The sequence below is a fragment of the Lampetra fluviatilis genome, chromosome 17 (assembly GCF_964198595.1).
Source record: "Lampetra fluviatilis chromosome 17, kcLamFluv1.1, whole genome shotgun sequence".
NCBI lineage: Eukaryota > Metazoa > Chordata > Hyperoartia > Petromyzontiformes > Petromyzontidae > Lampetra > Lampetra fluviatilis.
In genome coordinates, this window is record NC_136291.1 from 11,045,929 (window position 1) to 11,061,247 (window position 15,319).

General features: G+C 46.9%; 1 protein-coding gene and 1 non-coding gene across 5 annotated transcripts in view; one reads left to right on the plus strand and one right to left on the minus strand.

Annotated features, from left to right (window-relative positions):
• Nucleotides 1-15,319, minus strand: part of ADCY2 (adenylate cyclase 2) — a 300,516-nt gene that overhangs the window by 17,268 nt on the left and 267,929 nt on the right. For all 4 annotated transcript variants that reach the window (XM_078864180.1, XM_078864181.1, XM_078864182.1 and 1 more), the window contains 8 exons: nucleotides 14,121-14,237; nucleotides 11,796-11,977; nucleotides 8,751-8,835; nucleotides 5,878-6,036; nucleotides 4,799-4,945; nucleotides 3,764-3,871; nucleotides 2,730-2,844; nucleotides 811-935 (listed from right to left, as the gene is read on the minus strand). In XM_078864180.1, coding sequence (XP_078720306.1) covers nucleotides 811-935; nucleotides 2,730-2,844; nucleotides 3,764-3,871; nucleotides 4,799-4,945; nucleotides 5,878-6,036; nucleotides 8,751-8,835; nucleotides 11,796-11,977; nucleotides 14,121-14,237 — 1,038 coding nt within the window. The remainder of the gene's footprint in view (nucleotides 1-810; nucleotides 936-2,729; nucleotides 2,845-3,763; nucleotides 3,872-4,798; nucleotides 4,946-5,877; nucleotides 6,037-8,750; nucleotides 8,836-11,795; nucleotides 11,978-14,120; nucleotides 14,238-15,319) is intronic.
• On the plus strand, nucleotides 5,697-5,803 carry LOC144936981 (U6 spliceosomal RNA). The gene has a single exon (XR_013637534.1). It is a non-coding gene; the product is annotated as a U6 spliceosomal RNA (small nuclear RNA).

A 15,319-nucleotide genomic window follows, 5' to 3' on the forward strand; every position in this document is an offset into this window, starting at 1 on the left:
TGGGGACCTTTTTACCAGAATAAAAAAATTATGGAAAAAGAAGAATAGGCTTTAACCCTTACTGGCAACAAACAAAGGAGGTGTTAAGATGTTCAATCATCAAATAGACGTATCATTGCAAGGCATAACATCTGCATTAGCCACACATACTCGTGGCAAAACATGCAACAAACCAGTGTTAGACTATATAATGGCAAAAGGCGAACAGGACAAAGGCAATGCACGTATCAAAACATGAATAGCTCGGGATGAGCAATTATATATTTTATCAGAGCATGTTTTTTCCACAAATGTTAGGAATTATTAAATCAGCTCCTGTGTAGGTACTCGTATTCCCTGCCACTTTCCGCCCCTCACCCCTCCGCTCCTTCCCGCCCCTCCCCTGCTACGTGTGCCCTCTGTTACGGTCACTCATTGTGTGCCCTCTGTTACGGTCACTCATTGTGTGCCCTCTGTTACGGTCACTCATTGTGTGCCCTCTGTTACGGTCACTCATTGTGTGCCCTCTGTTACGGTCACTCATTGTGTGCCCTCTGTTACGGTCACTCATTCCTCAGCCGTCGGACTGCCCCTTGCCACCTAAAATGTCCGTTACCGCTGTTTAAACTCCGTAAAGTGCCTTCAGCTGAGGCACTCTATATAAATCTAAAATAAGGTGAGATAAGGTTGCATCGCAGAACTGTGAGAGATGGCGACTACTTTGGAAGAGGCCTTCTTCTAGGAGCGGATTGATCATGGTTGATGATGACGATGATGAGTAATGAGGTCAGGGATCATTACTCTGCCTCCCAACAGGCCCCTCGAGCAAACCTGAATCTTCCCAAGAACCCCCGTGCTGTCCATACGGCTGGACACGTTGACTGAGTTGCCCCAGATGTCATACTGTGGCTTCTGTGCACCAATGACCCCAGCGATGACAGGGCCGTGGTTGATTCCTGAGAAGGATAACGCACAGGGCACACGGCGCCAGCATGAGATACATCGCAAACCAAACAAAAAAACAAATAGCCCGTATCTTGCAGCTGCATACCTGGGCTATGTGTTTCCAGGCTGTGTTGCAAGAAGTTTGAACTGTCATTTGTGGCTAAGAGAGATTATCAGGCATTGTCTGGAAAGACAAGGTGACCAATCCTCGTCTGCTGATGTAGACGTAGAGCAACAACTGCAATGTCACATTCAGGTGGCCAAGCCAGCAGCGAAGTGAATCGCTGCGATGTCTCCTACGTATTTGTGGATCGAGCATTGCATCATTATACATTGTACGGTCCTGTTCTGGATGACCAAACTCGCACCCTGCAGAGTTTTTAATTTTCCATTTGTGCATTAGATATCCGCATCTGCCATGGTTTGTGCAGTGGATGCAGTTTAGGGTGCACCATGAGTTTCGTGGAAGATCAAAACCAGGGATCTTCTGTGTTGGGTCTTTCAAAGACAAATCTAAGTCGTTGTTTTGAATTGGATGAACATGTGGTATGTAATAGGATACAGTCGAGCCAGACTCGCGCATAGGCAACACTAGTCACTTCCCAAGGAGTGGAATGCCCAGCGTTATGCCCTTTTTCACCTGACGTCCCCAAAGATTTGGAATTAAACCCTTTGGTACTTCACATGATTTATCCTCGCTGCTCTCACCCTAAGTCAGTGTTCTTTCTTGACAGAGTTGTGTGTGTGGAGCATAATTGGTTGTGAGCTCTAAAGAACGAAGACTTACATGTTTATCGACATGTATTAATAATGATGATGATTCCAACTTTGTAACGTACCTCACAGTGTTCGCTCACTCTCGGACGAGCCAGAGAGTGACCCAAAAGTCACGAGGAACCACAGATTAGCGGGAATGGCATCCCCAGGGTGTTTCAAAAAGATGAACCACATTTCAAAGCAGTATACAGGGTGTTTTAAAAGATGGACGCAATTTAAAAGCAGTATATTTCACGATGGCAAAATGTTACAACTACACAAAAAGTTACAAACGGTTTAATGAGTAATCAAGTTTTACTGACCATTTTATAAATGCTCTATGTGCCCTCCAACTGCTGTACGGACAACATCGAGACGATAGTTGAATTCGTCCCAAACGCCTCTCTTCTCACGTTTTCCTCTGAGGTGCGTGGTCGCCCTGTGCTCTTCCCCTTACATCAACAGCCTGTTTCCTAAAATTGCCGGTACCAACGATGAATGCTCTTTGACATTGGCGGATCAATGCCAAAGCGCCGTTGAAAAATGCACGCTGCACCGCAATTACGGATTCAGTCTTGCTGAACTGCAGAACGCCAAACGCCCCTTGTGTGTTGCGGGGTCACCATCTTGCGAACGACTGAGGCTAGAGGCTGTTTGTGCGCTGGGAGAGGCATCGAGCCGTAATCATTTGAAACTCTATACCCCGCCCTTTCAAGTGGTAAGAGTTTCATTCATGGGTGGTTCGTGGTTGCAGAGATATAGCGACTTCAAATTGGGTCCATTTTTTTAAACACCCTGTATAATCCTCTAAGCTATGAGGTCCTCCATAAATTAAGATGTTATCGGCCAAATAAGGTGTTTCTAGATTGACTGGATTGTCCTATGACTTACGGAGTGTGGCCATTGAATGGAGTTGAATGAGGCTACGATTGGCACGGTTATCTATGTATGATGAAAAAAGGTTCAGCATTCGTAAATACACATATGATTTGTGGGCTGAAGTGGTCAAGGGAAGAGGCGAGTGAGTGGGGACTGGGAGGATGTCGCACCAACTCGCAGTCGGAAGTTGTTGAACGAGTGTTTGTTGATGACGTCCAGTTTCCCCATGAGAGCCATGGCAAACTCCACCATGATCCCGATGTGCGCGTACTGCCGCTCTGGCTCCTAGACACAGGGAAAAGCACGCACATTAGACGAGCACGCACACACGCACACACACAACAAACACAAAGACCCCCCCCATGTGTAGCCTACATACACTGTTGGGGCAAGTCCTGTCAGCGAGCACCTATGAAGGCCGGCACGGCACACGAGAGGGCGGTGTGACCAACACCACGCCCGGTCTCACACTCATTTAAGGCTGTGTTGACCTAGGGGAAGCCCAGGACAGGTTCAGATATCCCAATGATGTGCCAAGGCCCAAACCAGGGTCATTGAATCTATAGCACGGTGCACTTACCACTATAATAAAACCCAAATACCCACATATACTGTATATGTATGTATCCTCTATACACTTTAAACACATCTGTAAGAGTTGTTTTTTGGGTCAGATCACAGAAGTAAAATGTGTTCCTCCACCCGACACGACTAATTCATGAAACTTTACACGTGAACATGTCGTTGAACTTCTTCGTTAGCAACGAACTGAACACAAAAAGCAGTTTAAAAGAAACGAGTTTCCAATTTTGATTTTTTTAAAAACGTACTAATAACTGCTTCAGCACCACCGGTGTGCGGGAGAGCAATCTTATGACACTTAACGATTGGGGTGCTGTACCCATTTGTTAAACCTCGGTCACGTGACAACTTCATTCATTCTCCATGTCAGTTGGAGGAGGATGTGACGACACGCATTTTCACTCCCGCGACCTGACCCACGACCTCAACCACGAACCACGTCCACCGTGTATGTATGTATGTATGTTTAACTTCTTTAGAACCGCGTCGTACTCCGACTTTGAACGCCCCCCTCCTTGTGCCACAAACCTCTGCGACAAGCAGGCAACGCGCCCATTGCTCGGCCGTGTCGACAAGCCCGGAGATCTGCTGCCGTAGCCAGAACATATAAAAAAGTACTCGCCTGCCCATTCTCTTGCCCCACCGCAGCATTGAGCCCAGTGGCAGCCATGTAAGTGCTGCCTATCGTCTTGATCTTCTCTACGCCGCTGAACTTGGGCTTGGACAGAAGCTGCAAGAGAGGACGTAAATAGTTATAAAGCGGGTCACACTTGGAACCAGCGAACACAAAATCGCCCGCGTACATCGCTCAGCGGTGTTAGGTAATTGATTTTGTCTCGGACAAGATATCTATGGAGCTTCGATTAAAAGGGACTCAGCGGGGCGGAGGTGGCTAAGCACGTGATGTATGTATCACAACCACACTCATTATGCTGAGTGTGGTGGTGAGCGTGGTGGTCAGGTGCCACGGTGGCTAGATGTTAACTGCCTCGCCTGGTTTATAGGAGGTCGTGGGTTTGATCCCAACCCTGTTGCCTGTATATTTGGAGTATATTTGGAGTATACATGGTCCATACCGTGGTCGCATAGATTTTTCCCTCCACATTTAAAAACATGCGTTTCGAGTATTTGGCTGTGATAAATCTCCACATAAGCCATTTCGTTGACTTATCATTTGTGGCCAGGCCGCTTCTGAAAAATAGCTACGATATAGCACAGTGGGCTGTACCTAGCAAAATAAAAATAGGAGAGAATAGAAAAATGTAGAGGTTTGCTTGGAACCTGGAAAATTGTTTTTTTATGGAGACCATCCCGTGCCGTGTCAGTCATGGGGATGTTAGTCATGCTTCGGCATGGTGAAAGGGGCGCGGATAACCAATTTTAGATATCACTCACCAACGGTTTTCACCATGGCCAGGGAATCTAAGTCAGGTCAGTGCCCTATATTCTGCACCACCACCCCAAATACTTACGATCAAATTTCAATTGGTTTGACCGCCATTTCTAAAGTAATGTTTGCCTCTTGAACGTACCGGTCAGCCGCACGTGCTAACGTGGCGTTGTGCACCCGCCTATTCAGCCGCACTTGGGACGTGATTGTTAAATGCATGACTGAGATTCGACCACAGCTCTGTTAGGAGGTGCGGTGAGAACGGACCTCGTCAAAGTCGGCTATGATTTCGTTGAGGAGACGTAGGCACTCCAGGCCCTCTTTGTTGACGTCCGACTCCTGGTAGAACTCTTTGAAGTCGGGGATGGAGGCGAACATCACGCAGACGCACTCGTACGACTGGTGGTAGAGGTCCTGTCGTAGCAGAGCAGACGCACCGCCATTGCCTGCTCGTTAGGTGCGAACTTACATACGAGGTATGCACCGACTGCTGAAGCGTGCATTCGCATACTCCGTCAACACCTGGGTGGTCCTCACCTCCATTGGCACTCTAGAGAGGTAGTTGTGGACATTCCACATTACCATGGTGTTGATTCGTAGACGTAAAATTATGTATAGAATAATGATGATCCAGATTAATTTGATGATCATGGCTAATTGGTGGAATAAGTTGATTCATTGCACGATAATAATTCGATGGCATTGATTTATACATGGTTGACTTTTACAGGCATATGATGATAATGATGTTGGATAAATGAGGGTTTGATCGTGACAAATATAAAATGATGTAATAGTTTGGTGCCACGGTGGTGAGGTGTTAACTACCTCGCCTGGTATACAGGAGGTCGTGGGTTTGATCTCGACCCTGACGCCTGTACATTTGGAGTTTGCATGTTCTGCCTGTGGATTTTTCTCGGGGTCCTCCAATGTTTCCCTCCACATTTAGAATCAACATCACGCGTTTAGAGTATTTGGCTGCTATACATTTCCACAAGCTAAGCCACTTCGTTGAGCTATCATTTGTAGCCAGGTCGCTTCTGAAAAAGATTTATATACCTCAGTGGGCCTTACCTGGTAAAATAAAGATTGTTTATATAGATAACTGTTTGGTGATCAGGGGATGGTGATAACAATGATGCCGAGTTAAACTTGGTAAGGAATTGTACTTGCTCAGGTAGTACAAATACCAAAATTGGAATGACACAGAGAATATGAGCATGGCCCCCGCGCAAGGATGCAAGACAAATTCGTGAAGCGTTCCATAACAACAACAAAAAACATGCTCAGGAATCGAACTCATGGCCCCGGGGTCTGCTCCACCCAAGATGCCACCCACGCATCACCTCGTTCTTGCGGTGGTGGGTGAGGAAGTGCTCTGCCACGTGCGCCGGCAGGACGTTCTCCAGGAGAACTCGGTTCAGGTTCTCCATCGTCTCGATCTCCTCGCGCTCCTTCTTGAACTTCTGCTTCCACAGGAAGTCGAGCCGGCAGTAGTACTCGTTCTGGAGGGGATTGGGGCCGCGTGGAGCGTTCACAGGCAAGCGCGAACCAACAACACGTCTCACCGCTGCTGAAACATTCCTTGACCCCCACCCAAATTCTACAAACCTATGGCAGGTGGCTGGGTTTTCCTGTGAAGCGGTGCTCACTTTGTGCGCTGTTGAGTCTCACCCAAAACCAGGATTCGAATTTGGAAATATCAGGTTGCCAGTCGAGCTCTCTAACCATGGACAGCATGATCATTTCACAAGTGAGAGGTTAAACTACATTACCAGAGGGGGTGAGGGGGGAAAGTGGGGGGGGGGGAGGGCCCATGAGGGGTGGGGGAGTGGGCAGGGGTTAGGCTGAGATGACTCTGCAGATGTGATAATCTATGATATATTTTTAATAATCTATCTACAATACATTTGTAATGTACTGATGTTATTTTAGTGGTAAATATTAAATGTTCATAGATTTTACCATTTTAATTAACTATATTGGCTTTTACATCACTTTCCTATCTTGTTTCAGTCACGAATGACTGCAATAAACATATTTTATTATGTTTTTTCACTTTGTTGAACCAAAAATATACCAGCCTTTGTGACTTAAAAATGTCTGGTTTCAGTGTAATTCCCCTGCGGGAGAATGCAGCTTCCCAAATGTGGATCGGAGGTCATTTGAAGGGAGCTCAGACGTTGTTCTTCGATAGATGCTTACATGGGCCAACCTTCCACATGGCGAGATGCAAGAGTTTCCAATGAATATTGTTTCATCTCATTATCTCATGCCAATGGCAACATTTAGAATCAATTTAGGAAAACGAAAATCGACTTTGCAAGCAGATTATTGTGCATTTCGACAAGAGTTAATATTGTCAAACATGGCAATACATTCACTCGATATATCATGCATCCTGCTGCTTTAGTACTTAAAATAATCACATTCAACGTGTTACGTGAGAAGCAAAAACCAAACAAAATATGGACCGTATAGTTAAACCTCTGTAGTGTGTTCTCCTTCAACAGAGGAGAAATATCAAAACGATCCCAATGCTCTCCTGAAGCCCTCTCATGGCTGGTAGACCTCGACGTTGGCATTGAACTCCTACACATATTCCTGCTGCCATACGCAACAACGCAATAGCGAGAAGCAGGAGGCCTAGATTTGAACCCAGGACCTCAGCGGCGACGGCTCCGTTCCCTGACGACGTAAGAACTGTCCGAGCCACTCAACCACATCTCATCCAAGCAACGATCCCTCGCTGAATCCCCATGGTCCTGCAGACGATTGCCCTGCTCCAGCTGCCACGTAACAGGGATTTGACAGGCGTGGCTCACCAGGGTCCCAGCTTTGGCCCTCGGCTCATTATCGTCATCACAGTGAGCGGCGAGAAAATGTTTGAAGAAAAAATGAAAGAATAGGCGTTAACCTTTCTGGCAATAAAACAAGAGTTGTGTTAAGATGTTCAAACACAAAATGAATACCTATTGCAAAGCATCGAGTCTGTATTAACCACACGTACTTGCGGAAAAAACATGCAAAGAAACATGCTCTGATAATGTATGCGTTGTGTTTGAAACTGATTGGCCTACAACAGAGACAGCTTTCCTTATGGCCTAGTTTCAACATTGTTAGACCGGAGAATGCCAAAAGGCGAATAGTGCAAAGGCAAGAAAAGTATCAAATGTATTAATAGCTTGGGTTGAGCATAGATAGAATATTGGAAGTCGTATTTCTGTGGCCTTCCTCAAGAGATTTAAACATTTTGCCATGGGGTCTCTGATGCAATTTAAAGCCCTGTCCATCAGGTCCGCTTAATTTTCCACCACTGTGCCTGAACTTTGTGACCCCAATTGCCTCTCGGGAGCACGTCACGAATGACGCGTGATGAGGGGAGAGATGGAATCAAAATAATCGCGATGGGTTTATTGATTCATTGAGCCGTGCAAATGGATGGATCAGGAGAGCAATTGTGCGACGTGTGAAATTCAATGCAATGAAATAACCCGATCAGATGAAGAAATACTTTACATGCAATTGGAATGATACCATGAATGTAGAATTGTGTTTTTATTTTCCTCTTTAAAAAATCGGACGAATAAATTTTAATTAATCACTGTTACCTTAATCATTTATGCTGTCTCATTTATTTCACTCGTTTTTTAGCAACGTACAAAAACAATGTCAACATTGAGTCGACCTCATAACTTCCCAAACTTCATGTTAGATTTATCTTCCCACCACGGTGCAGGCTTCCATCATATATGTTTACAACTTTTCTCACTTTAAGAAAGATAAATGAGTTTTGTTTCTCCGAATCATATTTCAAATCTGCAATGTCAGGAAAGAAAGCAATATGCATTTGGAACTCATGCAGCAAGCAATGCATCGCCTTGCATGATAGAACTAGTTCTGGAACCCTAAACTTGGTCTTTTATCCACACTACGCAGCACACATTTATATATCGGAATCTGTATTTATCCTGGATAAATCCGATGAACCATGAAGCTCTTTTTTCGCAAATGTCCAGTATTATGAATGAATCACAAAGAATATTCATTGCATAGCAGTCGAACTTCCGCTTCATGCGATGTTGTTGCCTCTCCTATGCTGCCCCCACGATATGGAACGCCCTTCTCCCCCAGCCATGCAATGCGTAACCCGCCTTTCTGCATATGAGCAAAGACGGAAGGCGAACGTGGGGAAAGGTGGACGGTGGAAATTAAGTACCTGTCTAGCGAGCACCAGCAACGTGAAGAAGAACACGATGAGCCAGATGGAGCCCATCACTTTGACGTCTTTGAGAACGCCAGGCCTGGAGCACAAGCAAGGAGCAGTGAGGGTAGCAGTGAGGGGTGATGCATGAACCTCCATTGTTCCATGACCGTACACTCATTACACACAAAGTGCTTGCCACAAATCAACCACAATATCTTGCAGCTCTCGTCAAGGAGCATAAACCATCACACAAACTCTGGTCACCATCGCAGCAGCAGCAGCTTTTTGGCTAATCATCGAACAAAGATGGTCACCTGCATTGCGCGCTTTCAGATGCACTTCTGCGGCTGTCTGGCATGCTCTTCCTTCCGTTATTCGGAAGCCAATGGAGCTCTGCATTTTTAAATAAAGATTGAAAACGAATTTCTTTCAAACTGCTTTTTGTGTCTAGTTTGTTGTCCTTCCCCCACACGTCCGATTAGCATGGTTGTCTACGTACGGTGCGAAATAAATTCAACATACACACGTACAATCGGGTGCAATGCCATCACGTTGTCAAGAAACAACGTCAATCTACGGGACTTGCAGCTGCACTCCAAACTTGCCTCTGGAAGTTAAGAACAAAACTGGAAACGTAATCTCTCACACGCTGGCTTGCAGATAAATGAAGGCGTGCCACCAATAGCGAGTTCACGTTCCCCTCCATGCGCCGGGCTCCGGAGACGAACACCGAGCAGCTGACAGCAAAATGCTGTGATGTAGGAAGCCGAGCGACCTTCAGTGGCGGCTGTGATGACACTAGAGGGTGCTATGGCGCTCTACCTCAAAAGTCATCAGGCTGCAACTATAAATATGTTTTTCTCATGAACAAAGCTGACAGCCTATGTGTGTTGAACCTCTTTCGCACCGTACGTAGCCAACCGCGCTAATCGGAGGCGCGATTTGCACTGTTGGCTACGCATCGTAAGCCTATGATACAGACCTTATGGTAAAACGAATTAAATAAATCACGGCCCTTTGTATATCCACTTCTCAATGTAGGCCTCCCCATGCCCTATCAGCCACGGGGTTCTTACACCATACTTTTCACCACACTGGTCAGTCAGTGCAGGATGCTGTGTCGAGAAAATAAGAGTCGATTTTAGTTTTTGTTGGGGTTGCGTGGGGGGAGGGGGCGTGATGGATGTCAGGAAGATTGCGGACAACAGAGTCATGGCATACATCAGAGCATAAACACAGCTGGGATGCGACTGCCCAGTTGGCAGCGGCAACTCTTCTGCGATAACAGAAAGCAGAGGAGAGTGCCAAGGCAGATAACACCACGATTTGGCACAGCGGAGGTAGCAGGTGGTGCATCTTTCCGTCACTCCAGCGCCTTAACCCACAACACCTGGGTCTGTCCTGTGATCTCCTGCCAGCGAGTACCCACCATCTCTGGCATGGCCTCAAAGTAAAACCGTGCCTGCCACGTGCACCAAGGGTGATGTCTCTCCCCCCGCCCCCCACTTATTGCAGCCGTACTGATGGGGGAATGGGAAAAGTTAGAGTGGAAGAGCAACGAAGCAAGATACAGCATCAGACGTGTAGCAATGATACGCGGCTGCACGTTGCAATGTCTAGAGGAGGGGAACTGTTGCCGTGGTGTTACCCAACTGGTTACCAAACTGGAATTTCAAAACACAGAGGTTGCCGGTCGAATTTGATTTTCCAGCGCGGCATTTAAAACGACGGAGGGAGTTTGTCAAATCTTCCACACCGCCTCTGTCTTCCCGGCAGTACAAATGGGTTCACCACCATTATACGAATCAGGTCACGGGGAGTGGGGAAGGGGTGGTGGGGGGGGGTTAAGTGTGGGTACTCGCACCTCTTCCAACATGTCTAGTTATGTGGAAGAGTAGACCAAATACCCTCGAGACTTTGCTGTAAGTGTAGGCCCTTCCACAAGCAGTGAACCTCATGCATGCTTACAACTGTGTTGCCCGTTCACCTCTGCAGGTCTTGCATCGTTGCATTTGTTCCCTGTCTCGAGACTAGTGGAATTCAAGATCGTGCTGGTTGTATTTTAGGGCTTGCGCGGCGCTAGCTCGACCCCATTCAATCTTGTGCCCCCTTCAAGTTCTTCAAGATCTACCGATGGTTTCCTTCGCGACGAACCTCGATCTCGGCTGAGCTGTGGGGGTGATCGGCCATTCGCTGTGATTCCCCTCCCCAGTCGTCAGTTGTGGAACTCTATACTACTGGCGTGCCCCCCCCTCCCCCTTCTCCCCCATACCACGTCTTATTCAAACAGCGGCTTCGTTCCTCTGCCAAGCCCGGTTCCTTCTCTCCTACGCACGACGCCTTGAGGACTTTTAGCGAAAAGGCATCGAATCAGTGCAAACGATTTGTGACCGCGTCGTAGATCACCCCCACAGGCCCACTAATGAGGCCGTGTGGACTTTGGACGATTGGTAAAACGGCAGGCCACCTGCTCAGGTGTGCCATCTGATATAATCGCATTGTTCCTCGGCCTTGTTTTTGTTTTAAAATTGAACCATAGGGGGCTCTAGGCAGGCAGGAGAGCAGTGGGTTCGGATGGTAGAGTGAGATGAGATGATACTGAAGATGGAAATGTTGGGTTCAACGTTACAGATGAGGCCCCCCCCCCACCAACGATTTCGCGTAGACATCTGTGAGCTTTACGGCTCATCGGATTCAGGCAGTATAAATACAGGGTGCTTCAAAAAATATTTAACGCTTATATGGGACTATCATTTTTAATGGAAAAAGAATGGATAATGCACAGCAACATGATAAGAAATGTATGTTAATAGCTTTAAAAAGTCAAAGAGTCTCCACTTGATCGCTAACATTGTCAACACATTCCTGGAATCTTCTACAGGTGTTCTCCAGAGCCCAGAGGAGGCACATTCCCTGTGTTACTGTTGCAAATTCTCCGAAGTGTTAACATTTTTTTAAAGCACGCTGTTTTCTGATTCTGTGATGATGCAGCAACGTTGTCCCGCGCGCCCCTGCGAGTGCGTGAGCTTGCGTGTGCGCAAGCGAGCGAGCGCTGACCGCACGAGGCTGGGGTGGTAGAGCGCCTCGGTGTAGGCGTCGAACACGCCGTCGTGCGTGTGCAGCAGGATGACGTTGTAGCCCACGACGGCGGCGAGCAGCGTCAGCACCTTGAGCTCGTGGTTGACGCGCAGGAACACGGAGCACGACACCAGGCCCAGGATGCAGCTGTACAGGAAGTACTGAGCACGCGAAGGGATGGGGAGCGGCAAAGCGACGAGTCGTTGCTTGAGTTACTTCTCGTCGCTAGCCCACCGGCGGTCGCTCACCTCCTTGTCACTCTTCTATCGCTACTGCTGCGGTTGCTGCTTCCGTTAACGTCACTTATCGAGTCCTCCGCCCGTGTCATGATTCGGTCCACCTGAGAATTTCAACCGTGTATATGCGTGTTGAACTTCTTTCGCACCATACGTAGCCAACCGTGCTAATCAGAGGTGGGAACCGTGTTCAACCAGCAACCACAGGACTGCAGATCACAACCTGCCTCTTTCTGTTTCCTCCCTTGCAGTGTATCCACGTTGTCTCTTTTTCCCATGTTCTCACAGACTTGCTCCAATTCAAGAAATTCGCAAACATTTATCTACCACAACTTTATACAGTGCTGCTTGTTGCTGGCCGCTTGCCGTGTTGTGTCTTTGGGCCTGTGCTCGGCAACTTTGATTTAAAAACAGACGCTATTACACAGCCCTACAAGGGTGGCAACTGTGAAATCTGGAGCAAACGCGTTTTCAGTGTGTAAGAGGAAGACGTGCAATAAACAAACAGTTTTTACTTGACATCGTATTGACCGTTATGTACGGTGAGAGGGCTAAGACAGGATACATCCCTTCGAAAGGATGGTGACGGATGGACGAGGCTGGTGTTGGAATCGCAGTTAAAAGAGGGAGCATGCCTGAGAGGAACACCATCGTGGAGATGGTTGCGATGAGATCGAACTAAATGGATTGCGACATTGCAAGACGGCGAGGAATGGCGATGTCAGAGGGTTGTTTGTATGTATGTTGAACTTCTTTCGGACCGTACGTAGCTAAGCGTGCTAATCGGAAGTGCGACTACGGCTAAAGATGTATCCATGAATGTGGCATCGGTGTTTGGCACAGCTGATGAGTGTCGGTATTTGAGTTGCACGTATTTCGTTCCTCACCACTTCACCACAGAACACATTCCCACTGAAGATATTTTGACGTCTTCGGTGGAAGCGTCCGGTGCTGGAGGGTAAGCCCCCCCACCCCCCTGGATTATTAAATGGGTGTTAATGCTTAAAACCCCGCTATTTGAATCATTACTAAATGACAGTTCTGTTCCGCGCTCCCTCGCCAAATGATTCTGCCAATCATGTCCAGTTAACGCCGACGGTTTGAGGCCTATATTCTTGGTTCTTTTGGTAAAGTCACGCAGAAGGGAAATAATACGATAATACAAATTAATGAGGACTGCGAGGGAGGGGTGTGACGAGAGTGTATTGAATCCCCACTTCATTTTATTTTTTTAAAAATTGAGGAGCAGTAATCTTTCATGAAATGAAATGAAGTGGCAGCGTTGGCTCAGGATCTGAATGCGCATCACAACACTGGAGACTGGGGGGGGGGGGGGGTTAAGTCCGGGATTCCGATCAGGGTTATGATAACAGCAGATGCTTAAGTGATGGCCGGTCACGAGGAATAACAAAGTGCTCCTGTGCGACTATATTTATATTGCACATGTACACACGTGTATTAGTCCACTGCTGGATGAGGGTCTCCCCATGCCATGTGGGTCGTGGGGGCTATTTGACCATACTTCACCACAACACGTGCGAGGGGGCAACACTCTATCCCATACAGACAGAGCAGGTGGAGTCCACATTTTGCTGTACTATCTAATCCTGGAGAGCCAGGGCATGGACACATCCTCGACGCTGATGGGAAGGGAGTTTCGCGACATTCGCATGATCCAACAACCCTCACCTCCGCAGTGCAGGATTTCAGGGCGAGATGTTAACTACCGCGCCTGGTATACAGGAGGTCGTGGGTTCGATCCCGACCCTGACCCCTGTCTATTTGGAGGTTGCATGTTCTCCCCGTGGTTGTGTGGATTTTCTCCGGGTCCTCCAGTTATTCCCTCCACATTTAGAATCAACATCACGCGTTTAGAGTATATGGCTGCTATAAATTCCCACATGATAAGCTATTTTACTGGGCTATCATTTCTGAAAAAGAGCTATTTAGCTTTTAAAAAAGAGCTATTTAGCTGTTTAAAATAGCTTAGTTTACTGCCCATCTCTTCCCTTTGCCCGCGCCGATTGCGCCATGTGATGCAACGCGTGGGGTTGTGTGAGGAGCCCACCGGCAGGTAGAAGTGTTCCCTAGCGCTGCTCACGCTCGTGAAGCCGCTGTCGTTGGCGCTGGAGCTGTTGTCGGTGAAGTTCTGCCAGGTGGGAGACTCCACGGCCGGAGAGAAAAACTGCAAAACGGACAACGGCGCCAATCGCGTTACACGGGACTACTCGGAACCCATCCAACATGAAGGCGGCAGCGTGTGAGAGATACGTTGCCAGTTTTGTACTTAATTTTCAGTGGCAAGTTTGGCTCAATATTTTTAGGCTTCGTCCATGACGGAGCACGGAGACAGCCAGACATGAAAAGCGAGGGGGGGAGGTGAACAGGGATGTATTTGTATTGGGGGGTCCCCTGAGTAAGGGGCCCCCCAGAAAGTTACAAGCAGATATATTTAGTCTAATTGACTAATTAATGTATTCATATTGTTTATATACACTCCACATTATTGTCATTTACATTAAGGAAAATGGCGACACATTAATGATACAATGCAAACTGAACCAATTGCAATGGTGAAAGAGTGGAGTACATGGCGATGTAATTGTGTTTCATATCTCAGCTACCCTTTTATTACAACTATAATGAGCCAGGAATGTCTGTTTGTATGTAACGCCCGTGACGTCACTCCACATGCCGCACCCCCAGTTATTAATATTCATGAACGGGTGGATTTTTACACTCGCGCAGAAGGTCGAGCGTAAATATTTTTTTTCCGCAAATTTGTTTTAAGTTTGACGTTTCTTTCTTGAATGTGAATCTAATAAATAATTCTACGCCGGAACAAAGTGGATTTGGTGTCTTTATGTATTTCTTCAGCACTTGAGACAAAAGGTAAGTCTAATTTATGCTTCTACATTTTGGTAAAATAGACATTTCTCGGTGATTATCCAGATATTGTATCGATTTCCAATTTATTTCAACCCCAGTGACTGAAAGCAGAAGATAATAAAGTATCAGAGCAGTGAATTTGAACAAATTGAAGGTCAGTTATATACAGTGCTACAGTGAACTGCAGTGAGGTGTTTTATGACTTCGTTTTGTGCCAGATTCACTGCTATTAATACAAACTGCAGTTCCACCTGGCCAGATTGCCACAATGAGACTACTCCTCATATATTTATTCACAAAGATCCCCGTATAGCCTTAACAGAGTGTTGGGGCAAATACTGTTCGGCACTGTGGCACACAAGAGGGTGGGTAGCCATC